Genomic DNA, 26,812 nt, shown 5'->3' with positions numbered 1-26,812 from the left:
AGGAGACAACATACGTGGCGAGTCCATGGGTCTTCGCGACATACTTGGGTTTCAATCCCACGCAGCAAGGAGTCTCCCACTACTACTCTTCTCTTCTTCTTGTTGTAAGCCTGGGTTTCATCGCCTCTGTTTGACTGACCTTCAGCCTCTTGCTCACTGTCATGCAGGTTCCCCTGTGCTTCTTCCTCTGTAAGCTGTCCTCCAGTCTCATCCTCTAGTACCTGGAATCGGTTCCACAGCTCGACTGCTTCCACTGGTGCAGAGTGGCATCTAGTTCTTGTTCTCAAGAACTCCTAACTGTCACACCCAAGGAGTGACAGTTAGGAGTATCCTCTACTCCATTGTTTCCAAGGAGTATCCTCTACTCCATTTTTCCTCATCTCATCATTTCCCACTTCTGCCTCCACTTGCTGTTGCTCTTCAAGCTTCTGGTCTGCCCTTTGCTGCTGTAGTTCCCCCATTCTGTCCAAGAACTCTTCGTGTACTCTTATTCCCCGGAGGGTCGACAGTCGCCGCTCCAGTCCACTTACTTTTTCTTCCAGCTGCGTGATCAACTTGCACTTGTTGCAGGTGTAGGCCATGTTGTTCTCAGGCAAGAAAACAAACATTGCGCTCACCTTGCAGGTCACTACCACTGGAGAGTCTTGTCCTTCCATAGCCTCTTTTCCCTTTTTGTGTCTAGGTTTCTGATTGTTCTAGACTAGCCTGTGCCTGCTCCTCTACTCAGCAGAGGTTAAAAGCAGAGTCCCACTGGTGTGGAAGTGTGTGTTACAAGACAAATAAATGAAAAAAAAAGTTTGTTAAAAAAAGAAAGAAAAAATGTTAGGGTCCTCCCCCTTGACCTCCCCTGGCCAACTCCTGTTTGCTCCCCCTCTTTGCTCGCTCTGGTCGCTCGCTCTCTGGGAGCTTGCTTGCTTCTGTAGTCCCTGGACCAGCTAGAGCAGCTTGCTCTGCTCTGCTCTGCTCAGCTGGGAGGCGGGAAACAGACTGAAGCTTCCCGCCCACTCAGCTGCTGGGAGTACTCAGGCCACCCCCCCCCCCAATTCAGTTGGAGCTCTCAGGAGCACCTGGTGAGCTCACAGCCACTCAGAAGGATAAAGGGCAGCCCCCTGGGCTTCCTGCAACCCACTTACCTCTTAGCCTCTGTCTCCTTTGTCTCTTCTACCACTGCAACTCCCCTGGCCAACTCCTGTTTGCTCCCCCTGTCCACTCGCTCTCTGGGAGCTTGCTTGCTTCTGTAGTCCCTGGACCAGCTGGAGCAGCTTGCTCTGCTCTGCTCAGCTGGGAGGCGGGAAGATATTTAAATAGTGATATTTAAATGACTATTTAAATATTTAATAGTGATTTTAAATCACTATTTTAAATCACTATATTTAATAGTGATTTAATATCTTCCTGCCTTCCGCTGGGAGGCAGGAAGATATTTAAATAGTGAAGTGCAAGAGCACAAACAGTAAAACATCAAGCCAAATATAATAGATTAGCATTATATAATGGTAATAATAGAAAAGCAAAGGAGTGAAAACAATAAAATAATGAGGATCATTGATAAAGCAACTTAGGGAGCGATCCTATGCCCCCTAGACAGCATCTGTGGGACATAGGATTTTTCGGTTTCCTGGCTCTGAGCTCAAAGACAATGCTCAGAGCCAGGAAACTGCCCTCCCCTCCCCCTCATTGCCAGCACAGGAGATCCTCGCTGGTTGCCTCTCTGCGCTCCGTAACAGAGCGCGGAGATGGGGGAAAGGGGACATTCCTGGGGAGGGGAGGAGGCTGGTATGGCTGGCTTATGCCTTTTCCTATCGCCGTTCCATCCTCCTTCCCTCCCCATCCCTGAAGCCTCCCTGTTCGCGAAATCACCCATCTAGCTAAAATGCAGAGAGGGAGGTGTGGGGTGCCTCCCTTTCTGCATAGGATACTTGAAAGTCTCCAAGTTTGGGGGCTTATGAGTCCCCAGGTCGCAACCCATAGGATTGCGCCCTTAGTGCATTTGTTTACATCTTCCCAACAGTATCTTCTTCCTCCAGCTCACTCTTCGCATTTAAATGACCCAACTTCCTCCAATTATTTTGTTTTCCAAAACAAAGTCTTATTCATATCTACCAAATTAGAAGTGCAGAGTCCTCTTAGGCAAATGGGAGAAGTTCAAAAATCCACAGAGGTTGGGAAAAATCATAAAAATGTAAAAGTCTATAAGAAAAAGTCTGTGCAAACCACAGTAGGAGGAATGAAACCTTTCCTTGGGACCTCTAGGGACCAAAAATAAGCGATGGAGTTTATAAATACTTAGAGACCAAAAGGTTCAAAAGCAAATAGGCCCCGATTTTTCGGTTTCTGGGAACCCCACTCCCTGTCCCACCTCTGCTGCCTCGTAGGTGATGTGGTTTTTCCATGCCTCTGCACTCATAAGCGCAGCGTGGAGCAGGTGAAAAGGGGGCGTTCCAAGGGGCGGGGAGGGGAGGGAGACCACAGGAACATTGCTATGACACTTCCTATGCGCTGTTTGGCCTCTCCCCCCCTGCCGCCCCCCGCTGTGACACAGCTTGGCTAGACAGCCAGAATCAGCCATCTAGCTGCAAATGCAGAGTGGCTAGAGCGTGGAAGAGAGGATCCCCTCCATGCTCTGCCCGTCCTGCATTGGATAGTCGGCCGCCTCCAAGTTTGGAGGAGGCTGACTATCCCCATAGGATCATACCCTTAGCCATCAAAAAGCTGTTTTATACCTCTTCATGTTCCAGTTTAACTGGCTAGTGAACCTGAGAAGCTTTTAGATTCAAACAGGGAGAAAGTAGAATGAAAAAAGAAATGAGCATGTATTAACAGTTGTTGTAAGTTTAGATATTGCCTAACTTAACAAAACTTAGAAGTAAGAGAGGTTTTAGAAATCAAGCCATTTATCTCCATCCAAAGGGATTTCAGCAGAGTTATGTGAGAAGGTGCAATAAACATACAGCAAACCAAAGCAATAAAATTGAAGGAGAGAACAGGAAAAGGCGAAGTGAAGTAAATTGGTGAGGAGAGAACAGGAAAAGGCAAAGTGAAGTAAAACCTAGGATTTCCTACTTTTTCTTTGACCCTGCTCTGCTTGCTTCTTTACTAAGCATCATCCTAATTAAAACTATGTTGTTTACAGTTTCAGAGTTAGACAAGGGCAATGAAAAGAGATTCTCTTTTTGATACCTATTTTTAAAATGGGGAGATTTCAGGTGTCATCTACGAGAGAATTTCTAGCCGCTGGCCTCCAAAATACCCAGGGGTAAGGCGTGTCTGTCCCTGTTGCCTCTCTTCACACTTTATCTCACTGTTTTATTAGCTAAAGGGCCCTCTTTATGCTGTCCTCCTGCATTCCATTCTTCCAATGGTAGTTTCTCAGCCTCTCCAATCTCCAGTCAAGGCAAAGGGAGAACCGTTATGGTCCTCTGAATCACTTTCTGATTTTAAGGTCCTTTTCCTTGTCTCAGCATCCCATAACCCAGAAAAGAGGTCCTGTTTAACAGCCATTGTAAGCCACATCTGGAAGGTGCTGAGTACATACCAGTCTCCATTAATATATTTCTGTGCCCTGGGAAAATAAAAAACACACAGATCAGTTGAATATCTTCCTTCAGGTATCTATGGAGCATACATACGAACATGAGGAAAGTGAGTGTGGAACAGAGAGAAAATATGGTGAAAAATTTATCTGATTGAGCATTGCGTGCTTTTTTGTGCTTCCTTCCCCAACATACTTTCAACTTCATGAAATTTTGCTAGTTCATCAACTTCCTTTCTCCCTAAACTACAGGTCTTTCTGTACAAATAATGCATCACATTAACTGTTCTTCCTCTTTAATCGAGGTATACGGCTGGGGTTATAACGGCAATGGCCAACTAGGTCTCGGGAATAATGGGAACCAGTTAACACCATGCCGAGTGGCAGCACTCCAAGGTGTATGTGTAATGCAGGTGAGTATGAAGATACTGCAGTATGTGATGCTTAAAGACCTAGTTAATTATGAACTTCTGTATAGTCTCAAGGATTTGTGTTTATAACCAGTGTCTAGTCTACAAACAACTGGTGTACAGCATGGACTGACGGTGGTAGCCTGTCATTGCACCCTTGATTTGGCTGTTTTTCCTAGTCAGGAGAAAGGAGGAATAACCAAGCTGCAGTTGCCTGTTCTGGATTAGGAATCAGCAATAATTTCGCATTGTTAGAACATACGGAAGAAGCTTTATTTATTTATTTTATTACATTTCTGTACCACCCAGAAACTGAAGTTGTCTGCGTGGTTCAGAAAATAAAACTTAAAACCATAAAATACAAAAACATAGATATATTAATTTTTTTAAGAAGAATTAAAAAAGTAAAAAAGTAAAAGCCAGAGCAGAGTAAAAGCCAGCAGCAGTAGTACAAAGACCTGAAAATGCACTAACACAGTTTTTAAAACTGAAGGACTAAAAAGCCTGGAAGAATTAAGGGTTGCCTGGCGCCAGAAGGATTACAACATAGGTGCCAGGCAAGCCTCTCTGGGGGAGGTATTCCATAACTGGGGTGCCACCACTGAAAAGGCCTTCTCTGTAGTAGCCACCTGCCTCATGTCATTTGGTGGGGACACCTGGAGAAAGGCCTCTGAAGATGATCTTGAGGTCCAGGCAGGTATACCTGTTAACCTGTTGGTCCTGTTAACCAATGGCACAGTGCTTACAATCTGGTCCTCTTACTATGTTCCATTCTTGTTTCAAAGAGGTAAAAATGCAACTGCATTTTTGGAGCTTAACAAATATATGCAGTGGCTTGTAAAAGGGAAGACGGGATCTTGCTAAACAAGTATGGGCTTTTTACTTCACTGACTGCTTCCAGCCCTAATTCTTTATGGATGGATCATACCAAGAGGTAGCGTATGTTGAAATTCTCAGCACAGCACAGACAGAGATGTTGTCAGTATCTGGGATTGTAGCTTTCATGGGGAACTCCCTTAGGACATTTCGAGAGAATAAAAGGAGGAGGAGTCTGATGATCTGAGCAAGAATGTATATTGCCAGCTGAGTAGTTTCTGTTTTGGCCCTGTTACAAATGGTGTGACTTAGTCTCTGGTTTTTCCCTTGATTCTCTCTATGATAAAGTGAGAAAGTTGGCCTTATTCCTCAGGAAGTTAGGAACAGCTAGAAAGAAGAGATTGTCTAGGTTTTAGGTGTGCCACATGGCACAGGTAGTGGTAGCTTTGTGGCACCGCTGGACAGGAACAGGTGTGCTCACAAACCTGGCTATAGCATAGTCAGGCCTCCATGACTGCCTGTTCTTGTAGCATTGATCTGCTGCCTGTTCCCTGGTTTAGGAGATTATGCCAAGGCACAAGGGCCTGCAGGTGCATTGTATATCAAGTACGAAGTGGGAGTCCTGCTTTATGTATTTAAGATATGTATATATTTTACATAAAATAAAAAATACTGTGGTCAATACAACAAAGATTCAGGGGCTGGCATGGCTTAAAAAGTAGTAGCTACATAGATTTGGGATTAAAAAATTACTGATGAACTTTTGGAGATGAGAAACATCTTGAGTTATTTCTCAGTTAAGCAAGTATTCTCCCAAACTATCAATAATAAATGAGGTTTTCTGCCACATGGGGCAACTCTCCTGGCATTTAAAATGAATGCAGATTATGCAATGAGTAGTAAGATTCAAACAGTGATTTCATCCTGGATTAGCCTACCAACCTGGAGTGGTATGAATATTAACTCTTACTTTGTAAACTTACTTGCAGATTGCCTGTGGCTATGCACATACACTAGCACTAACAGATGAGGGCTTGCTCTATGCCTGGGGAGCTAACACTTACGGACAGCTAGGGACTGGCAACAAAAGCAACCAGCTAAGCCCAGTGCAGATCATGATGGAAAAGGAGAGGTAAATGTTGCTGCAACTCATCCTTGGGGAGCTGGGTGGCAGGGATGTCTTGTATACCTTCTGTTCATGGCACTGGTAAAGGGAGGCGTACATGCAGTCTTCTTTCTCATTTGGAGAAAGACAGCAATTCTTCTCTCTTCCCGCCCCACCCCACCACTGTATATGAACCTGAAAGTCTCCATAATGATGGAGCATCTGATCAGCATCTGATGAAGTGGGCTATAGTCCATGAAAGCTAATGCCAAAATAAATGTGTTAGTCTTTAAGGTGCCACAAGACACTGTTTTTGCTGTAGGCAGATTAACACGACTACACCTCTGGATATTCTGTAAAAGCTCACTCCTCACAACAGGCTCTGGGGCAGGGCTTCAACTGTCTTCCGCTTTCTTCTCATCCCCACCAGTTCTGTTTCAACCATGAGGTGGGGTAGAAAATTTTCCACTTCACTCCCCAGAAAATTTTCCATTTCTAGAAGTGCATTGCTTTATAAAATCTAGTAATTAACTTTTTTCATGTCATTATCCCTAGGAATCTCATATTTACATGCATAGCTCTTCAAGCATGCTAAAATGTATCAAGCATGCGAAAATGTATATGTTAACAGTTTTCAGCACCTTTGTTTTTTTCTTAAAATCTAAACGTAAGGGAAGTATCTACTGCTGAGTTGTCATGTCTTAAAATATTTAGGGCCCGACCCTCTGAAGTAGTCACCCTCTAGGTGGAAGCCTCTGATTTCGGAGACCTCTGAGATTCCTATGCCCTGCTGGGCTACTGCCAGCAGGGTGGGAGAAGCAACACATTTATGCGCCACAGCCTCACTGTAAATTAAGTAACCCACAGTGGGCTGTTATGTCGCGTGAACAGCCTGAGAAGTTTCTGATAGTTTTCAGAGGCAGCCCTATGTACAGCGTGTAACAGGAGTCCAAACAGGGCGCAACTTAGGCATGCATGAACTTGGCTAGATCAGACATCTCTAGGAATGGGACAGTTGGCGCACTAAGCTCAACTGTAAAATGCAGTCCTGGCCATCACTGGAACCTGGGATTCCAGGTTCAGGGCTGAATCCAGGAGTATACCCAGACAGCCTGAGTTTTCAGAGGGAATATAACTCCATCAGAGTTGAGTGTCTGACTGGCCCGCAGACTGCTCTTCCACAGTGTGTGGCTATTGAAGTTGGCAGCAGGAAGAATAGTGCCCTATGCACATCAGGCAACCTTCTGCATTCTAAAAAACTACCTACCAAAAGTTTTACACTAAAAAATGGACTTGCTTCTCATATGCCCAGAATCTCTCCCTTAATGTGATCCATTGCTCTTATCAGTGCTATTTTTACTGTCTTTTAATCTCAGACAGCTTTGGCTGTCTCATCTCTTTGAGTATATATGGCTTACCATGCCGCTAAACCTCCCTATTGATCATAATAAGCTATGAAGGGCAAGGATAAAGCACATAGATGGCTGACTGGACTTGGCTAAGCACCTTGTCGGCATCCTTTTATTTATTTTTTATTTATTAGGTTTATTAGCCACCCATCTGGCTGGCTCCCCGGCTACTCTAGGTGGCATACAATACAAATGACAACACAAAATACAACATAATCAACATAATAACACTGCTCTAAAAAACCCCTAACCCACCTCAAATGCCCACCCGAACAGCCAGGTTTTCAAAGCCCGGTGGAAGTTCATCAATAGGGGACATGGCGGAGGTCACTAGGGAAGGAATTCCACAAAGTGAGGGCCACCACAGAAAAGGCCCTTTCCCTAGTCCTCACCAGCCTAGCTGTCCGGGCTGATGGGAAAGACAGAACACCCCCCAAGGCCGATGTTGTTGAGCAGCATCCCTGGTGTTCTTGGAGGCACTCCTTAAGATAGATTGGGCTGGAACCGTATAGGGTTTTAAAGGTCAAAACCAACACCTTGACTTGGGCCCAGAAAACAACAGGAGTGTGATTTCGCCAATGGCTGCCTTTAATCAGGTGGGCCACTGTGTTCTGCACCAGCTGCAACTTCCGAACCATCTTCAAGGGTAACCCCACATAGAGCACATTACAGTAGTCTAGGCAAGAGGAGACCAGGGCATGAACTACTGATGGGAGCAGATGGTTAGGGAAGTAGGGGTGCAGCTGCCGTATCAGACGGAGTTGGTACAGTGCCACCTGGCTCACGGCCAACACCTGAGCCTCCATGGGCAGCTGGGAGTCTAAAATGACCCCCAGGCTGTGGAACTAGAGAATCATAGAATAGTAGGGTTGGAAGGGGCCTACAAGACCATCGGGTCCAACCCCCTGCTTAATGCAGGAATCCAAGTCAGAGCATCCCCGACTGATGGCTCTCCAGCCTCGTCTTGAACGCCTCCAGTGTGGGAGAGCCCACCACCTCCCTAGGGAATTGGTTCCATTGTCGTATTGCTCTAACAGTCAGGACGTTTTTCCTGATGTTCAGCCGGAATCTGGCTTCCTGTCACTTGAGCCCATTCTTCAGTGTCATGCGCTCTGGGATGATCAAGAAGAGATGCTGGCCTTCCTCTCTGTGACAGCCTCTCAAGTACTTGAAGAGTGCTATCATATCTCCCCTCAGTCTTCTCTTCTCAAGGCTAAACATGCCCAGTTCTTTCAGTCTCTCTTCATAGGGCTTTGTTTCCAGTCCCCTGCCCAGAACTGGACACAGTACTCCAGATGAGGCCTAACCAGTGCTGAGTAGAGGGGAACTAGTACTTCCCGGGATTTGGAAGCTATGCTTCTGTTAATGCAGCCCAAAAGAGCATGTGCCTTTTTTGCAGCCACATCACATTGTTGGCTCATATTCAGCTTGTGATCGACAACAATTCCAAGATCCTTCTCACTTGTAGTGTTGTTGAGCCACGTATCGCCCATCTTGTAACTGTGCATTTGGTTTCTTTTTCCTCGGTGCAGAACTTGGCATTTATCCCTATTAAATGTCATTCTGTTGTTTACTGCCCAGTACTCCAGTCTATCAAGATCACTTTGAATGTTGTTTCTGTCATCCAAAGTATTAGCTATCCTGCCCAATTTTGTGTCATCTGCAAATTTGATCAGTATTCCCTGCACCTCCTCCTCCAAGTCATTACTAAAAATGTTGAAGAGTACTGGGCCCAGGACTGAGCCCTGCGGTACCCCACTCGTTACCTCTCCCCAGCTTGAGAAGGTCCCATTGATAAGCGCTCTTTGAGTCCGATTCTGTAGCCAACTGTGGATCCACCGGATCGTTGTTTCATCTAGCCCACTTTGAGCTAGTTTGCTCATCAGGAGATCATGGGGCACTTTGTCGAAAGCTTTGCTGAATTCGAGGTATACGATGTCCACAGCATTCCTACAGTCCACAAGGGAGGTTACTTGATCAAAAAATGAGATCAGATTCGTCTGGCGGGATTTGTTCTTGATGAATCCATGTTGGTGCCAAGTAATCACTGCATTGTTTTCAAGGTGCTTGCGGATGATGTCAGACTGACTGGTCTGTAGTTCCCAGGTGCCTCCTTTTTACCCTTTTTGAAGATAGGGCCAACATTAACCCTCCGCCAGTCATCTGGCACTTCCCCCGTCCTCCATGATTTCTCAAAGAGAATAGACAGCGGTTCTGAGAGTTCTTCTGCCAGTTCCTTTATTCCTCTAGGATGCAGTTCATCTGGCCCTGGAGATTTGAACTCATTCAAAGTAATTAGGTGTTCCTTGACCATATGCCTATCAATCCCAAGCTGCAATCCTGCCCCTTCAGCCTGTACTTCACCTTTGCCAGGGGGGTCATAGACCCTCTTTTGGGAGAAGACTGAGCCCAAGTAGGAATTGAACACCTCTGCCTTTTCTTTGTCATCTGTTATCATTTTGCCATCCTTATTGAATAGCTGAACCACCATTTCTTTCCTCAGTCTTTTACTATACGCGTAGCTGAAGAAAGCTTTTTTGTTGCTTTTAGCATCCCTCGCTAAGCTCAGCTTATTCACAGCTTTAGCCTTCCTGACGCCATCCCTGCAATTCTGTGCTACCTGCCTGTACTCTACTACTGCTACTTTACCCACTAAGTCGTCTCTGTTGGTTAGGATCAAGTCAAGGATAGGTGATCCTCTCGTTCCTTCCTGTACCTTCTGTAGGAGGAAGTTATCTGCCCCACACGTCAGGAATTTCCTGGAGGGGCCATGTTTTGCAGAATTTGTTTCCCAACAAATATCCGGGAAATTGAAGTCCCCCATTACTGCTACATCATGCTTCCTTGAAACATTGGCTATTTGCTTTTCAAAAGTTGCATCCTTGTCTTCTCCTTGATTGGGTGGCCAGTAGTAGATTCCGACCACCAGGTTCCTTTTATTCTTTGCTCCATTTATTTTGATCCAGATGCTCTCAATGGGGCTACCAAGCTCATCCTCCTGTATTTCTATGCAGAGATAACAATTTTTAACATATAGTGCAACCCCACCTCCCTTTCTGTTCCTCCTGTTGGTTTTGAACAAGTTATATGCTTCAGTTGCTGTATCCCAGTCATGAGAGTCATCCCACCAAGTCTCAGTTATACCTATCAAGTCATAATTTCCCTCCTGTATTAAGAGTTCAAGTTCGTTCTGTTTGTTTCCCATACTCTGGGCAGTAGTATATAGACATCGAAGACCATGTGCTTCATGGTCTGGCTTTCTTCCTATATGTTTGTGAAGACTATTATTGGGCCCTATTTGTGCTGTTCTCTCCGTTGCGGTGCATGAGCCTTCGTCCATTGTTAACCCCCAACTTTACGTCTCCCTTCCCCATAGCATTCAGTTTCAAGCCCTCCTGATGAAGTTCTTCATGCTGTGGCCAAACACATTCTTCCAAGCCCTTGTGAGGTGCAACCCATCCCTTGCCAACAGTCCATCTTCCAGGACGTGTAGCCTGTGGTCCCAGAATCCAAATCCCTCTCGTTGGCACCACCTTCGTAGCCAGTCATTCACCTGGAGTAGTTTTCTTTCCCTTTCTATCCCCCTTCTAACTCCTGGAAGGATGGATGAGAAAACTATCTGGGCCCCAAAGTTCTTGAGCTTCCTTCCCAAAGCTTCAAAGTCTGACGTGATTTCTTCATAGCTCCTCTTGGCGTTATCATTTGTTCCCACATGGATGAGAAGGGAGGGATACCTGTCAGTGAGCTTTATGAGTGCGGGCAACCTTTCAGCCACGTCTCTAATCCGTCCTCCCGGGAGACAGCATACCTGGTGAGTCCACAGGTCTTTGTGACATACTTGGGGTTTGATCCCACACAGCAAGGCGTCTCCCACTACTACTACTCTTCTCTTCTTGTAGCTGTAGGCCTTGGTTTCATCACCTCTGCTTGACTGGCCTTGAGCCTCTTGCTCGCTCTCATGTAGGGTCCCCTGTAATTCTTCCTCTGCAGGCTGTCCTCCGGTCTCATCCTCAAGTACCTGGAAACGGTTCCCTAGTTCCACTGCCTCCACTAGTGCCGAGTGGCATCTAGTTCTTCTGCTCTTAACAGTCACCCTTTTCCAAGGAGTATCCTCTACTTCATTTTTCCTCACCTCAGCATTTTCCTCTTCTTCCTCAGCTTGCTGTTGCTCTTCTAGCTTCTGTTCTTCACTTTGCTGCTGTAGTTCCACCGTTCTGTCCAAGAACTCTTCGTGTTCTCTTATTCCCTGCAGGGTTGACACTCGCTGCTCCAGTCCTCTTACTTTTTCTCCCCGCAGCATGATCAACTTGCACTTGTTGGACGTGTAGGCCATGTTGTTCTCAGGCAAGAAAACAAGCATGGCATACACCTTGCAGGTCACCACCACTGGAGAATCTTGTCCTTCCATAGTTTCTTTTCCCTTTTTGTGTCTAGCTTCCTGGTTGTTCTAGAGTAGCCTATGCCTGGCCCTTGCTCACTAGAGGTTAAAAACAGAGTCCCACTGGTATGGAAGTGTGTGTTACAAGACAAATAAATGAAAAAAAATCTTGGGGTCCTCCCCCTTGACCTCCCCTGCCGAACTCCCCTGGCCAACTCCTGTTTGCTCCCCCTGTGCGCTCTCTCTGATCGCTTGCTCTCTGGGAGCTTGCTTGCTTCTATAGTCCCAAGACCAGCTGGAGCAGCTTCCTCTGCCCTGCTCAGCTGGGAGGTGGGAAACCTGGTCCTTCAGGGGCAAATGCACCCCATTCAACACCAGATCAACCTCCTCCAACCTCCCCATGTCTCCCGCCAAAAGTACTTCGGTTTTGTCAGGGTTCAATTTCGGCTTATTCCTTTCCATCCAGCCACTCACCGACTCCAGACACTTGGACAGGGTTTCTACAGCCAACCTTGACGAGGATTTAAATGAAAGCTGGAGTTGCATGTCATCCGCATGTTGGTGACACTGCACCCCAAACCCCCAGCATCTTCATATATCTATAATTAACATTGGGGAGCGAATAGAACCCTGTGGCACCCTGCAAGTGAGCTGCAAAGGGTCTGAAGTCTCCTCTCCCAGAGCTACCCTCTGGTACCTGCCAGACAGGAAGGAATGGAACTACCGTAATATGATGTCCCTTATGCCCCACCTCCCCAGGTGGTCCAGGAGGATACCGTGGCCAATGGTATCAAAAGCCACTGAGAGATCGAGGAGAACGAGGAAGGAACATTTACCCCTATCCAAATCCCTCCTCATATCATCCACCAAGGCTATGAAGGCCGTTTCTGTCCCATGCCCAGGCCTGAAGCCCGATTGAAATGGATCCTTGTGCCTCAACAACTGAAAGTCATCAAATAAGACTAGGCCACTTAGTTGAATGGACAGCTCTACTAATGGGGCTGCATTAACTATGGTGTACAAGTCATGGCAGATGTGAACGGCTTTATCTTCGAAGCGTCTTTCAAACTTGCAACAACGTGCTACTGAGGGTTCACCATACCGCTCACAGGCCTAGATTGCAGGAGGCAGTGAACCACTCAGAAAACCTCTGCTGGACAACATTGAGAACATGCACTGGTGGTGGAAAAGAACTCTTTTTTGCCACTGACACTGCTACTGCGTAAATTTGGCATGAGTCTTCTGCATTCTAGCCCGACTCCCCTCTTGCTTCATCATCCTCAGCCTACATGTATACGAAAGAGCTCCCTGGACTCTGCTCAGAGGGAAAGGGCACTTGGATGTAATAATGCCAACTGCCTGAGTTATCACTTCATTCAGCAGAGTGACCAGGGCTTTGACCAGCAGGGAAATCCCCTGGAGTCCTCTGGAATCTATTAACTTATGTAAGCAGACAATTTTACTAGTTCCCCCACTCTTGAACTGAGAGACTAAATCTCAATAGGAAGTGATCTGACCTTGACAAGGAGATAGATGTTAATTCTCCCAAATCACTTCCAGATCACGCTCAATCTGCCCAGTTTAGAAAACTAAATCAAGCATGTTTCCTGCAAGTCAACTGTGTGAGGCATTATCTAATTCTCTGTATACTGCAAGTGCCTAGTCTCGGTACATGACTAATATATGGTTTCCTTCCTTCCTTCCTTCCTTGCAGAGTTATAGAGATTGCTGCTTGCCACTCTGCTCACACTTCTGCTGCCAAGACTCAGAGTGGCCTAGTGTGCATGTGGGGACAATGCCGGGGGCAATCGGTGGTTCTCCCACATGTTACTTACTTTTCTTGTACCGACGATGTGTTTGCTTGCTTTTCTACTCCTGCTGTGATGTGGCGGCTCCTTTCAGTAGGTGAGAACTTACACCACTTGGTGCAAAATACTAAAAGCAAGATCCTAATTCTCATTGTTGGGGGAGTGGGAAGCACTGGACAGCGTCTGCCAAAGGATTAAACAATGGAGGAGAGTTTGAGTGAGGCTTCCAGTTATCCAAGGGTGTATCTGTTGTATTTGGAGTTCTGTTTAACTGTCCATGAAATCCAAATTTTTGAAACTGGTCTGAATTAGAAAAACAAGTAATGAGAAAACTCACTAGATTGGACCTGTTCTGGCCCTTTCCGCTCCATCTACAATATATCTTACAGGGGTGTTGTAAGGCTGGCAAAATATGAGGTGCTTTGTGCATCAGAAATGCATTATATAATGAATTTTTGGTGTATTACATTTATATCCTGCTTTTTCTCCACGGCTCTCAAAATTATATACATGGTTTCCCTCCTCCACTTTGTATCCTCACAACAACCCTGTGAGGTAGGTTATCCTGAGAGTTAATGACTGACTCAAAACACCCAGTGAACTTCATGGCTGGTTGGGAATTTGAACTCGGGTCTCCCTAATCCTAGTCCAACACTATACTCCCTACATTACATTGGCTCTTACACTACTGCTATTACTGTTCTTATTGAGCATGGACACAGGGGTCCACAAATGACTATTAGTGATAATTAATAACGATTATTTCTACTAAGTGAGAACATACTAAAAATGCTGTTGTGCATACAGAACATCTTTTTCTTTTTGCAGAACAAGTGTAGCCTACCTCTTCCCACACAGAAGTAAGGAGAGGGGTTTATAGAACAGAAGGTATCTCAATACTCAACCCCTAGGATTTTAAAACTACCTGTGCCTCCCTAGGAAGTGTGCCATAAATAGCTAAAGAATAAATATTTCTTCTCCTCCAAAAACCGGTCCTGTTGTTCTCCTACTCCCATCTACCAGTTCTTAACAATTAAAATACTTCCGCCACCCATAACCAACTCTCTTGCCATAGGCAGGCTCTTTGTTCTTTGCATCCATCCTGACAACGTTTGGCAGAAAGCTGTTTTCTACACCAGAACTAAACAGGGTATTGAACATAACCAGTCTAAAGAAGTTCCCTCCATGAGTGGACCTGCCAAAATCAGAATAGACTTGGTATAAACAGGAAATAGTTTGTACAACTTGTAAATTAGGCTGCTGGATTTGTGGAACTGGAGTATTGCTAGCAATATTGCTATTGCTTAGGTGAAGATGAATGGGAGAGGCACGGGATAGGCAGGCATGGGAGTGGGAACTAAAGCAGACTGGAGTGGGGTGTGTGGTAAAAAGGAGATTTTAAAATGCTGCTGCCAGCTCTGACTCAGTTGGAGGACTAGAGGGGAGTAGCAGCGGCAAGTCTGGCAGCCCAGTTCACCTTTTGACTAGGTAAAATGCTGGCAGATTTTTTTTAAACAAGCAAAGAACCTGAAAGAGCAAAGAACATCCTTGTTTTTTTTTCCTGGAGATTGCACCCCAATTTAGATTGCAACAATTTAAATTCTCGGTAAGCATGGTGACCATATTTGTGGATTCCTACCTGAAGAACTTGGTGCATCTACATAGTTGGATCATTAATCACCTTTTCCCTTTCTTGGGTACAAACTTTAGTTTGGAGATGATGTTGTGGAGCTGCTCAAAGAGCTGCCGTCCGAGCTATTAGTCCTTCAGCAGATGGTGTGTTACTTTTAGTGTAATGATGTTTAATCTTTGCAGAGCATGAGGACTTCTTAACAGTGACAGAGTCTCTGAAGAGAGAGTTCGATAGCCCTGAAACCTCGGATCTAAAATTTAGAGTAGATGGGAAATTCATTTATGTACATAAAGCTGTCTTGAAAATCAGGTAATGTTTGTGACTAATAATAACGAGAGCATCTCATTAGATTGGCTATTTATCCTTGAACTTACCCCTTTCTACCCCTTTCATTTAATTACATAATGTGGAGTTGATTTGGCTTAACAGGATGGGGGGTTGGAATAACACAAAATATATTAGACTAATGCTTCAGGGATTGCAGGAGGATTTGCCTTACAATTTATTTTTAAAAAATTAATAGAATATTAGACAAACTCTAATTTTCTGAGCTCAAATATTTTGGCCACCTAATGTGAAAACTCACTGGAAAAGACCCTGATGCTGGGAAAGATTGAAGGCAAAAGGAGAAGGGGACGGCAGAGGATGAGGTGGCTAGATAGCATCACCGATGCAATGAATATGAACTTGAGCACGCCCCGGGAGAGATCGGAGGACAGGAAGGCCTGGCATGCTGTGGTCCATGGGGTCACGAAGAGTCGGACATGACTTAATGACTGAACAACAATTTTCTGAGGCATTAATTAATTTCTAATCAATAGAGTATTAGAAAAACTCTAATTTCTGGAGTGTTTCTTACTGTAGGTATATGAGAAGTAATAGGCTTTGAGAAGTAATCTCATCTACAAAAGCAACAGCTGTTGGGAGGAAGGGAGAATTGGGCTGTCTATAGCAATGGCTTGCTCTGAGAAAGATCCTCCCACCCTTGGAGGGAGTATTACTATGCTTTCAAGAATTATATGAGGCTTCAGTATTTAATAACTGACTGGCCCCTTTCAGTATTCATAAGTCAAAATTTGAATCTATATGTAGAAAAAGAAAATTGTAGTTCCCATGAAAGCTTGTGCCATAATACATTTGTTAGCCTTTAAGGTGTCACAAGACTCTTTGTTATGCATATAGACAAAAATAATTGAATTACATATGATGGTGGCTCTGGATTAGCAGAAAGCACTCATTTAACATGGAGCCTCCAATTTTTGCCAATCTTCCTTTCCCATTGCAGCACTCTGCACCATAACCCATACTGTTCTGAAGGGTCCCACAATCCTCAGGAGCAGCTCTCTTCGGGAGTTCCAGGGCTACAGCGTGAGGGGGAACTGGTGTGTGAACAGATGCGCTTTCTGCTAGTGCAAAGCAACAGCTGTTGGGAGATAAATCTACTGTCAAAATAAATATGTCCAAATCTCTGTCAAAACTACTGTGATGGGTAGTTTGGGGTGTGAGGAAAAGAGCATAGAATAACTTGACGAATTTTAAATGCTGCTTCTGCTTCTTGTGATTTTAATGTATTGTGCAGAATTAGGAGGGAAGTAGTAAGTTGAGCTGAACATAGTGTTCCCAAGATTTTTATGTTTTCTTTCCCTTTACAGATGTGAGCACTTCCGTACTATGTTCCAGTCATATTGGAATGAGGACGTGAAGGAGGTGATAGAAATAGACCAGTTTTCCTATCCGGTGTACCGTGCTTTTCTTGAGTATCTGTACACGGACAGCATTGATCTGCCACCTGAAGATGCTATAGGTAGGTAGCACTGGGGCCTTTGGTGAAACTTTTGTGCGAAAGTAAAGCTGTCCTGGAGAATTGATTCTTTCCAGAAGTGAACGGAAAGAGGAAATAGAAGTGTGGGTACATCCAATAGCACTCTGCCTAGGGGGCGCTTCAGGCATTTGTGGGCACCTTCACTTGCTATGCCTCATGAACCTTGGGTTGCAGTTTTACCTGGGAGAGATAAGGCAACCTGCAACTACTTTAACAACTTTTGATGCCTCTGTTGTCTTACTTGACCTTTCAGCCCACTCCTGGTGTGTGGTGGACTGACTATAAGCAGTGGGAGTAGAGCAGCTTGCTTCAAGCAAACTGTACTGGACTCTGGTGTATTGCTTAAATGCCTGTTAAAAATTTGAAATCCATTTAAATGGAGAATTTGCACTTCAGAATAGAGCTGGCACTAAAGTTCCATTTTTCTGCCGAATTTTATGCCAATGCATCAGTGGCATGGGCCAGCCCTTTTTGCCAAGGGAAACTGCTCCAAAGTGGGGTTCTTTGTTTAACTGTGTTTTGTCTTGGGGGAAAAAACGTATTCGTCCCTTTCAGTGGCAAGAGCTACTACTCTTACAACTCAGCTTCATATCACATGACCAGCGTACACAGAAATGTTGCTTTGGTGGTATAAGAACAGAGGCACAGAAAATTTTAATGTATTTTATGCTATTTAACATATACACGAAACCCCTGGGATAGGTTGTCTGGAGTTTGGGGGTTTGGTGCCACCAATATGCTGATGGCAGCCAACTCTATCTCTCCTTTCCGCTTAAATCCAAGGAAGCAGTTCTAGTTCTAAATTGAGGTCTGTTGATAACGGACTGGATGAGGGTAAATACATTGATGCTTAATCCCGACAAAACAGAGGTGCTTTAGGTCATTCAAAAGGCAGATCAGGGAACAGGGATTCAGCCTATGCTGGATGGGCTTACACTTCTCCTGAAGACTCAGGCTCCCGGTTTGGGTGTACTCTTGGCCTTGGTTCTGAACTTGGATGCCCAAGCTTCGGTGGTGGCCAGGAATGTGTTTGCACAGCTGAGGCTAGTGTGCCAGCTGTGCCCATTCCTAGAGATGTCTGATCTAGCCATTGTCACTCATGCCTTAGTCACATCCCATTTGGACTACTGTAACACACTGTACATGGGGCTGCTTTTGAAAACTATCAGAAACTTCTGCTGGTCCAGAATGTTGTGGCCAGGCTGTTGACCAGGGCCACTTATAGGGAGCAGGTGACCCCCTTGTTACAGTGGCTTCACTGGTTACTGGTCTGTTCCTGGGCACAATTCAAAGTGTTGGTTGTGACCTATGAAGCCCTATACAGTTTGGGACCAGGCTTTCTGAAAGACTGCATTTTCTATATGGTATGAGGAGTTGTTCAAAAGACTGTGTTATCTCCTTGGCACCACCAAGGAAGGCAGGGGTCACATGACTCTGATTTGTTGAGTACTGCTTCCTCTGGCTCTGTCTCCACTTCCATCCCTGCCTCACCCCAGACAGTCCTCTGGCGCGCTCTCTCCTAGTACCCTCTCCTTTGGATTTTTTTCTCTAAACTGTATCCTTTTCTCTAATTCTTTCTCTTTTACTCCTTAGGACTACCTTACCCCCTTCTGTTTTACCTTTCTACTGCTGTCTTAATGGCTCTGGTAGGAAAGGGAACATAAGTGACAAAAACATACTGAAAAGAAAAGGATGACGGTCAGGGCTGTAAAGGCCCCATGCGCTCGCCAGCATGCCTCCCCCAAAAGCTTGTTAGGAACGCACTCTCTTGACTGTCAAACTGCTGTGTCTCCCATGACTGTGCTACCGCATATGGGCAAGGCAGATCCCAGCACCAGCAATACAAAGAGGTGGCCATCTCCCCCAGCTCAGACAAATTCATGTCAGAACGGATTGTCGCAGTAGCTCAGTCAGCCCGCCAACTATGAGGTGGACATTTTGGAGGCCTCCGATGCTGAAATGCAAGCAGAGGACACGGCAGCCACTATTCAAGGTTTGGGGCCCCCACTGGGGGGAGGTCAGATCGCCACCATGAGAAGTGGCTGTCATCTTGAATGGACAGAAAATTCCCACCAAAATGAGACAGCACCATCTTTGACTTGTCAGGCCTACCCAGGCTCTCACCAACCACAGGCCATCAGGGCTAATCCACTCTACAGGGCAAACAGTCCTAATCCTGCCCCCCTCCTTTTTAACAAAGACTAGTTCATTCAGAAAATCAAGGCAGTGGTGGTCAGTGAGCTTACCAATCAGATCTTCAATAGGCACTTCCCACATAAATCCAGAATGGAGCTCCCTAGGAAAAGCGTGAAGATGCTTTGCTCACCCCAATTCTCTCCATCCTCTTCCACTTCCAGAGATGCTTCTAAAACAAAGAAATCAGTCAAGGGGAAGGCGTCTAAGCAGTCCACAACCTTGACTGCCACTCCTTCACATTCATTGGCGGAGGCAGATTGGGTCTCACCACCACCTCACTCCCACTTAGGGCCTGTGATGAGCAAGCTCCCACCCTCTGTCTCTCTTTGACTTAAGAACATAAGATCCATGCTGGATCAGTCCATCTAGTCCAGGATTTTGCTCACACAGTGGCTGCCCAGCTGAGACCTACAAGGAGGTAGCAGCACCCTCCGACCCATGTTCCGCAGCAACTGGTGTACACAGCCATACTGCCTCTGATACTGGAGGTAGCATAGAGCCATCATGCCTAGGCCCTTGATAGCATTCTCCTCCAAGACTTTGTCCAATCCCCTTTTAAAGCCATCCAAAGTGGCAGCCATCACTACATTTTGTGGTAGTGAATTCCACAGTTTAACTATGCACTGTGTGAAGTACTTCCTTTTATCGGTCATGAAGCACATCAGACTTACCAGATCAGGAAGCGGGAGAATGGTCATACTCTGCTCAAACAAAGCAGCAACACATAGACTCTTTAACACCAATGGTTTCTTTCTTCTGCTTTCTAAGGCACTGGCCAATCTAGGTCTCATCCTGACATGACAGGAAGATCCTACTCCTCCTTCCTCAGCTGCCTCCATAGGAGCATCTGTATTTCCAGAACCAAAGACAACTAATGAGAGAAGTTCTGTTCCCTTCAGTATTCGAGAAATTGGTAGATGCTGAATGGGCTATTCCGCTCCAAGGCAGGAAAGGAATTAATTTAGCACACAAATTACACTTTCCTCAGCAGGCCATGAATAAATTTAAAATACCCCTAGTAGGCTCCCTAGTGGCAGCCCTCCTCTTTGGAGCCATTGCCCCCAAAGAAGACTCCACTCAGAGACCCTAATGAAAAGCATTTTGACTTTGCCCTTTAAAGGGCCCATGAGGCAGCTTCACTGGCTATCCAAGCATCCTCCGCTTCCTTGCTACTCACCAGGGTGTCATGTTCTAGGTGGAGGACTTACGTAACAATACAGGCCTAGATTGCAGGATTTGAAGAATATAGAAGGCTCTTCAGACTATACTAACTGTGTGCTTTCATGGAAGACGCCACTGTGGGTGCCGTAATCTATTCAGCCAGTACCATAGCTGTGGCCAGGAGTTCAGACTGGCCAAAACATGGACACTTATTCTAGGGCCAACCTGGCCACCATTCCCTTCATGGGAGCTCCCCTCCTAGGTGAGGAGAGATTAGAGACATTCCAGTGCAGACTAAAGATAATAAAAAGGCTATCCCTTCATCCCAGAAAAAAAGTAGAAAAAAAGCATCCTAGGAGATCTTTTCCTTCCTTTTGTCCCTCTAGAGGCCTTGGCAAATCCAAAGACTTCATCTCCTTTAAACTCACCTGGTCTCGCTCACGCTTCACCTCCAAAGGCCCACAGGGACCCTCCAACCATCCCAACCCTCCCAAACATCCAAGTCTCTCCACCAGCCGTTCTGATGGGAATCCTGCCAGGTGGGTGGAAGGCTGCAATTATTGCTTCCCTCTGCCAAGGACAGCCGAGTCTTCACATTGATCCAGGAGGGTTACTACATCCATTTTTCCTATATCTCGAGGCAGAGGCTCCACCCTTCCTTCTCCAAATCTCCCACAAAAAGAGCAATTGTCTCCCAAGCAGTTCAAGATCTCCTGGATATTGGGATGATAGAACCAGTCCCACCCTTAGAAAGCTTCTCAGGCGTCTATTCAATTTTCTTCTTCATCCTCAAGAAAGGACTTGGGATCCATTGTGTATTTAAAGTACTTTAACAAATGTGTGACATGCAGCAAATCCAGGATGGAGACCCTCCAGACCATCCAGGAGGCCCTCCACCAAGACTTCAATAGACCTCATGGAGGCCTACCTGCATGTTTGCCTACCAGAGCCAACACTTCAATACTGTGCCCTCCCTTTCAGCCTCACCTCAGTCCTGGTAGTCTTCTCCAAACGTATGATCTCGATAACCTTTGCCTGCCTTCAAGGCATTCACCTCTATCCCTACTTGGACAGCCTCCTTCTGACAGCTCCCTCCCTTCCCAAAGCCAAGAGGAATCTTCAGGTAATCCTGAACTGGCTGTTATACCACAGCTTCTTAGTAGTCATCAAAAAGAGCCACCTAACTCCCTCCAACTGGGAGCACTAATAGACATGGGCACAGTCTCCATTTGCCTGCCTCAGGCAGAACTTCCAAATTACTTCAGGAGACTTCCGCCATTCACCACGTCAAAGCAGCAGACCTCATGACCCTAGTGCACTGCGGGATTCCATGATCTCCTGCATACAAGTACTTCCTGCCTACTCCAGTGGCTCCTCCTCCCTTGTCCAAAAGACATTGTCTTCAAATTCCACATATTGGTTCCCCTTCCCCTGTCCAATCAAAACATCACTCATGTGGTGGGGGAATCAGTCCAATCTCCAAAGAAAAATCCCTCTCAGGGATCCCCCCCAGAATAACTGTGACAACTGATGGCAGCCTGACAGGGTGGAGGCCCACTGCCAGAATCAGGTAGTGCAGGGCTAGTGGTCCCCCGAAGAAGCCAGCCACAGCCAACTGGCTGGAATTACAGGCAGCCTGCCTGCCCCATCCTAGCCGGCTTCCACCAAACCATACAGGGACATCACATCCCAATATGCACAGTGTTTCAGCAATGTCCCACATAAATAATTGAGGAGGGACTCAATCCAAATTGCTTCAAAAAGAAGTGACCCTCCTGTTTGCCTGGCCAGAGTGATCCATCTTGTCAGACTTGGCCCAGCATATCCAGGGGACACTGAACAACAGTGGACTATCTCAGCCAGCAGCACATTAACCCAGGCAAATGGGCTCTCAGTCACAGCATTTTTCTATGAATTCAGCACCACTTCAGCCCCCTGGCAGTCGACTTGTTCACATCACCTCAAAATCACAGACTTCTCTGAGTCTTCTCCCTCTTCCACTTGAACAAGGCAGAAGGACCAGATGTTCTCTCATCTCCCTAGCCTTCAGGTCTACTGTTTGCCTTCTTGCCCGCATCCTTCATTTTGAGGGTTCTTTGCAAAGTATGGACAGAACAAGCCATAGGTGCACTTGCAGCTCCCCAATGCCTGAGATGGCTATGTTTTTCAGAAACCCTACAATTAGCCCAGACAATTTCTTCCACATCAACCAGATCTTCTTTCTCAGGGTCCCTTCCTACACCCAGATTTGGCCTGGCAGCATGGAAATTGAACAGCAAGCATTACTGAACCTGAGCTACCCAGAAGCTGTTGTTAAAATTCTCTGATCTTCCAGATGATGCTCAACAGAACACATCTTTGAGGCTACGTGGAAGGCATTCTTGAGAGGATGTAACTGCAAAGCGGTGGACCCTTCCAAGGCAGGTATTATCTAGGTTTCCTCCAGACAGGTATGAACATGGGCCTTAAGCCTAATCCACTGAAGAGATGAGCATTCTCTCTGTCTTCTCAAAACATGGCCACACACTGTTAGGGGCACATCCTCATTTGAAATGCTTCCTGTGAGCTGATAGTTTACTCTGCCCTCTGGTGGTCCACAGATTTCCAAATTGGAGTTTGGCACAGTGCTTAAAGCACTCACTAAGGCTTCCTTCAAGCCCATGTGCGCTATATCCCTCAGACTTCTCTCTACTAACTTCCTAGTGGCTGTTACTTTAGCCAGAAGAATCTCCAAGCTGGGGACTCTCTCAATCTGATATCACCTATATGTCTTCACGAACAACACAGTGATCCTCAGACTTGATCCTTCTTTCACACCTAAAGTAAATTCTGCTTTTCACCATTTTCATGAACTGATCCTTTCACCCCTCTCTCCAAACTTTTCTCATCCCTCCGAGATGCTATGGCTCAAATTTAGAGTTCACAGAGCTTTCAAAATATACATATGCAGAACCAGGGACCTACACCTCACGGATTCTGTGTTTATGTCTTTCCATCCAACCTCTAGGAATAAAGGTCTCTAGTACCACTATAGCACATTGGATTAAGGTATGTATCATTACTGCCTATGACGCACAATGAATGCCTAGGCCCTTATACCTCACAGCCTATTACAGCAGCAGCCTCACAGCAACGGCCTCTGCCACCTTCTCCACAAATGCACCCCTGGTGAAGATTTGTAGAGAGGCTACCTGGTCAACTCTTAACACCTTCATGAGAAGGTGGACTCATTTGCAAGAACTGATGCAGCCTTTGGCAGGAGGATGCTGCGGCAGGTGGTATTAAATTAAATTAAAAGACCTTAAGGTCAGCCACAGAACCCTTGCTATTCAATCCAGCTTGGGCATATCCCAGTCTTTTATACGCCTGCTCACACCATACAGAGAATGGGACATTGGAGGTTTTCCGTGAAGGCCCATTCTGGTATGGTGCAATGGAGGCGTCCAACCCCATTTTCACTGGAATGCCAGCTGGTATATACTTAGGACAGCACTTCTCAGCAGTGACTTGGCTTCTCGGAAGGAGTGTCAGTATTTTTCTATTTGTCAGATGGGGTTTCCCTATACTGACCACTTCACCTCTAGACTCCTGTTTTCCTGCTTGGCCATGGAAGGACCTGGGGGCAGAGCTGGATGAAGCAATACTCAAAGAGCCACAATCCTGTGATCTCTGCCTTCCCGGCCAGTGCCAAGAAAACAACCCAGTCTTTTGGCCACCTCTGTCACACCATACCAGAAAGGACCTTCAAGGTAAGGCTCCAACATCTCATTCTCCCATATGTGCCTGTCCAGGTTTTAAGATATTCAGGGGAGGCCCTTCTCTTGGTCCTGACACAATTGGAGGCACATTTGGCAGGGATGCAAGAGAGGGCTTTCTTGGTAGCTGCCCCCAGAATCTGGAAGTCCTTGCCCAGAGAGGCCAGGTTGGCCCCCTCTCTGTTGCCCTTCTTCCAGCAGACAAAGATGTTCTTATTCATGCAGGCCTTTGGCATGTAAATTGGTCTGTTGCTGGAGGGGGGTTTAATGGATTGGGTGCTGTCTGTTTTTATTGTGTTTTTAATTGTGCTTTTATGGGTCTGTTTTTATGTTATGCTTTAAAATTTTGAGTTTAACCTGTATTTTATTACCGTTAGCCGCCGTAAGCACAATTTTTGCCAGAAAGGTGTTCTCTTAAGTAAGTAAAATAATACGGCATCTTGATTTTCAGGGCTTCTGGATTTGGCTACATCATACTGCGAAAACAGATTGAAAAAACTGTGTCAGCATCTTATCAAAAGAGGGATCACTGTGGAGAATGCTTTTTCCTTGCTCTCTGCAGCAGTACGCTATGATGCAGAGGTAAACTAGAGCTTAAACATGGTAACTGGGTTTACTAGAACCACCAGGGACACAGTAGCTGTGTTGTTTTTTCTGAGTAGTTTTACAATCTGAGAAATGGAGTACTGACATATATAATTAAGTGAACAGCCACAGTTTTTGGGGAAATGAGCAGTTCTGTAATAAAAGAGGATTTAGCCGTGGGCCACAGTGTGGCAACCTCCTGTCCCTTGGCTCCCCTCCACAGTGTCTAGGCAGGATATCTCATACATAGTAACCATTAGATGCAATCTTACTTAAATTCTTGGTAGCCATAGCAACTGTGTTTGTCAACTGCTGAATTTAATTCTGGCAAGAGGATGTGCCCTTTTGTGAGTGTGTGTGCGTGCACATGTGTGTGTTATGAACTAGTATCATAAATACTAGTCATGGACTCAGATGCTCTGAGTTTGAAGGCTATGTGGCCAAAGTGGGGCCATTGAAAAACAAGAGGAAGGTATCAGCATGCTCAGAGGAACCCCAAGGTTTGTAGATGTAAAAACAATCTTCAGGGAAAAAACCCTAAGTGTGTGTGTGGGGGATCCCCAAAATACTTTGATAATGACTGAGCATGTTCATTGGGAATAGAATGCTGACTGACTGGGCTGGAGGGAGTGTGGATGGAATGGAGCATCCTGGAACATGGTCTGGCTGGCTGGCTGGAGCCCTAAACAGGCACATCTCACACAGCAGCATTTTGTTGTAGGTCCCACTTGTTTTCCCGGTTAATGTTTGCTGCAAGACAAGTTGTGGCGGCTGTTGTTGTTTCTTCTCTTGAATCTTGCCTTGCCCATCTCTGACATTCCTGTAACTAGAAGCAGGAAGCTGATTTTCAAACCTTCCTTTCCCTTCCCTCTGCCCATTTTAGCTTCTGCTTCCATGTATACATGTTACCTGCTGCTTTCCTCTATGTTAGGAGTGGGGAACCTGTTTTGGCTCAAGAGCCACATTCACACTGGGGAGGAAGTTGGGAGCTGCATGCCAGCTGTAAGACATGCCACAGCCCAAAGTGGTGGGATCCCATACACCCCTACTCCCCCCCCACACATACCATATACCCGTTTACACGCTCCCACACCACAAAGCACACACCTGCCCATGCGCACGCATGCACACATGATTCCTTCGGTGCTTGGCGGCACTTATGCAGAATCCTAGCTACTCTAAGAGAACCTGGTGGGGAGGAGAGAATATTTAACATAAGTTTCCCTTCTTACCTTGCAAAGGTGAGAAGATCTGTTGCATTCGCGGTTGTATTGTATTGTGTGGTATCCTCATAGCACTTGGTGAAGGGCTAGCCCGGTGGTGCCCTTTAAGAGCTGGGGATGGGTTGTTGCGATAGGAGCAGTGAGGAAGCTGCTGCAGAGATGCAAACAGGACAGGAAAAAAGTAGACAAGTCAGTGCAGCAGCAGCTGCTTCCCTCCTAGAGCCGTGAGGCCAGAAGGAGGAAAGACCGAGGTAACATGTGAGAAAAGGGGCAGGAATTGAAGCAACAGCAGTGGAAGGGTGTAGTCAGCAGTGGCAATTGCCCCATAGATGGGGGCGGGGGCAAATTTGGGGTGGGGAGAGGTCTTGTGTTTGGAACTAAATTGAACTTGGTAGAGGGCTGGCCCGGTCGTGCCACTCAAGTGGTGCTTTTGAGATCTGGGAACGGGTAGGAATGGGAGCAATGAAATTGATGCTTGGGGGATGTAAAAAAGCAGACAGTGCCTTGCCTTCCAGGATTCCAGAGTGCTGAGCCATAGGAGGGGGCAAGAAGCAGCATTTGTACATGTGGGAGAAGGGCGGGGGCTGAAGCTGCAGCAACAGACCCAAAGAGGGAGGGGAGGAAAAGTGGTGGCGGGTGCAGCTGCTGCCACCAGTGAAAGAGCCAGCCAGCTGCTGTGGCTGCCCCTGGGCATCCACTGTAGTTGGTGGGGAAGCTCATGGGCCTAATCCGGCCTGTAGGCTGTGGGTCCCCCAGATATGCTCACTCTGCTCTCTTGCTCACTTTCTGCAGTAGTGTGCACTCTCAGCTGGACTCTCTCATACTATCCACCCTAGAAAGGAAAAAAAAAAATTATTGAAAGAGGACTGGATTGGAAAAAATGGAGAAAATCTTGAGTGGACTTATTTTGCAGAGGGAAAGGTTTTGTTCTGTAGCCTTTGTAGCTTTGATCTTGAAAGCAGATGCTTGCTGGGCTGTA

The 26,812-nt window shown here is 46.1% G+C and overlaps 1 protein-coding gene across 7 annotated transcripts in view; it reads left to right on the top strand.

Annotated features, from left to right (window-relative positions):
• The window catches only part of LOC146358837 (RCC1 and BTB domain-containing protein 1), an 89,669-nt gene that overhangs the window by 35,830 nt on the left and 27,027 nt on the right, over window positions 1–26,812 (top strand). For 5 of the 7 annotated variants that reach the window (XM_084821371.1, XM_084821390.1, XM_084821363.1 and 2 more), the window contains 6 exons: window positions 3,838–3,945; window positions 5,748–5,890; window positions 13,365–13,555; window positions 15,274–15,400; window positions 16,744–16,895; window positions 24,477–24,607. In XM_084821371.1, coding sequence (XP_084677497.1) covers window positions 3,838–3,945; window positions 5,748–5,890; window positions 13,365–13,555; window positions 15,274–15,400; window positions 16,744–16,895; window positions 24,477–24,607 — 852 coding nt within the window. Of the gene's footprint in view, window positions 1–3,837; window positions 3,946–5,747; window positions 5,891–13,364; window positions 13,556–15,273; window positions 15,401–16,743; window positions 16,896–22,605; window positions 22,691–23,277; window positions 23,319–24,476; window positions 24,608–26,812 lie in introns of all 7 variants that reach the window. The other 2 variants (XR_014785951.1, XR_014785950.1) reach the window with 2 other exon arrangements.

The sequence above is a fragment of the Heloderma suspectum genome, chromosome 1 (assembly GCF_057233095.1).
Source record: "Heloderma suspectum isolate Gila_16-S chromosome 1, 16-S_ref, whole genome shotgun sequence".
NCBI lineage: Eukaryota > Metazoa > Chordata > Lepidosauria > Squamata > Helodermatidae > Heloderma > Heloderma suspectum.
Note: the sequence above shows the minus strand (reverse complement) of the source record. Positions and strands in the feature narration are given on the sequence as shown.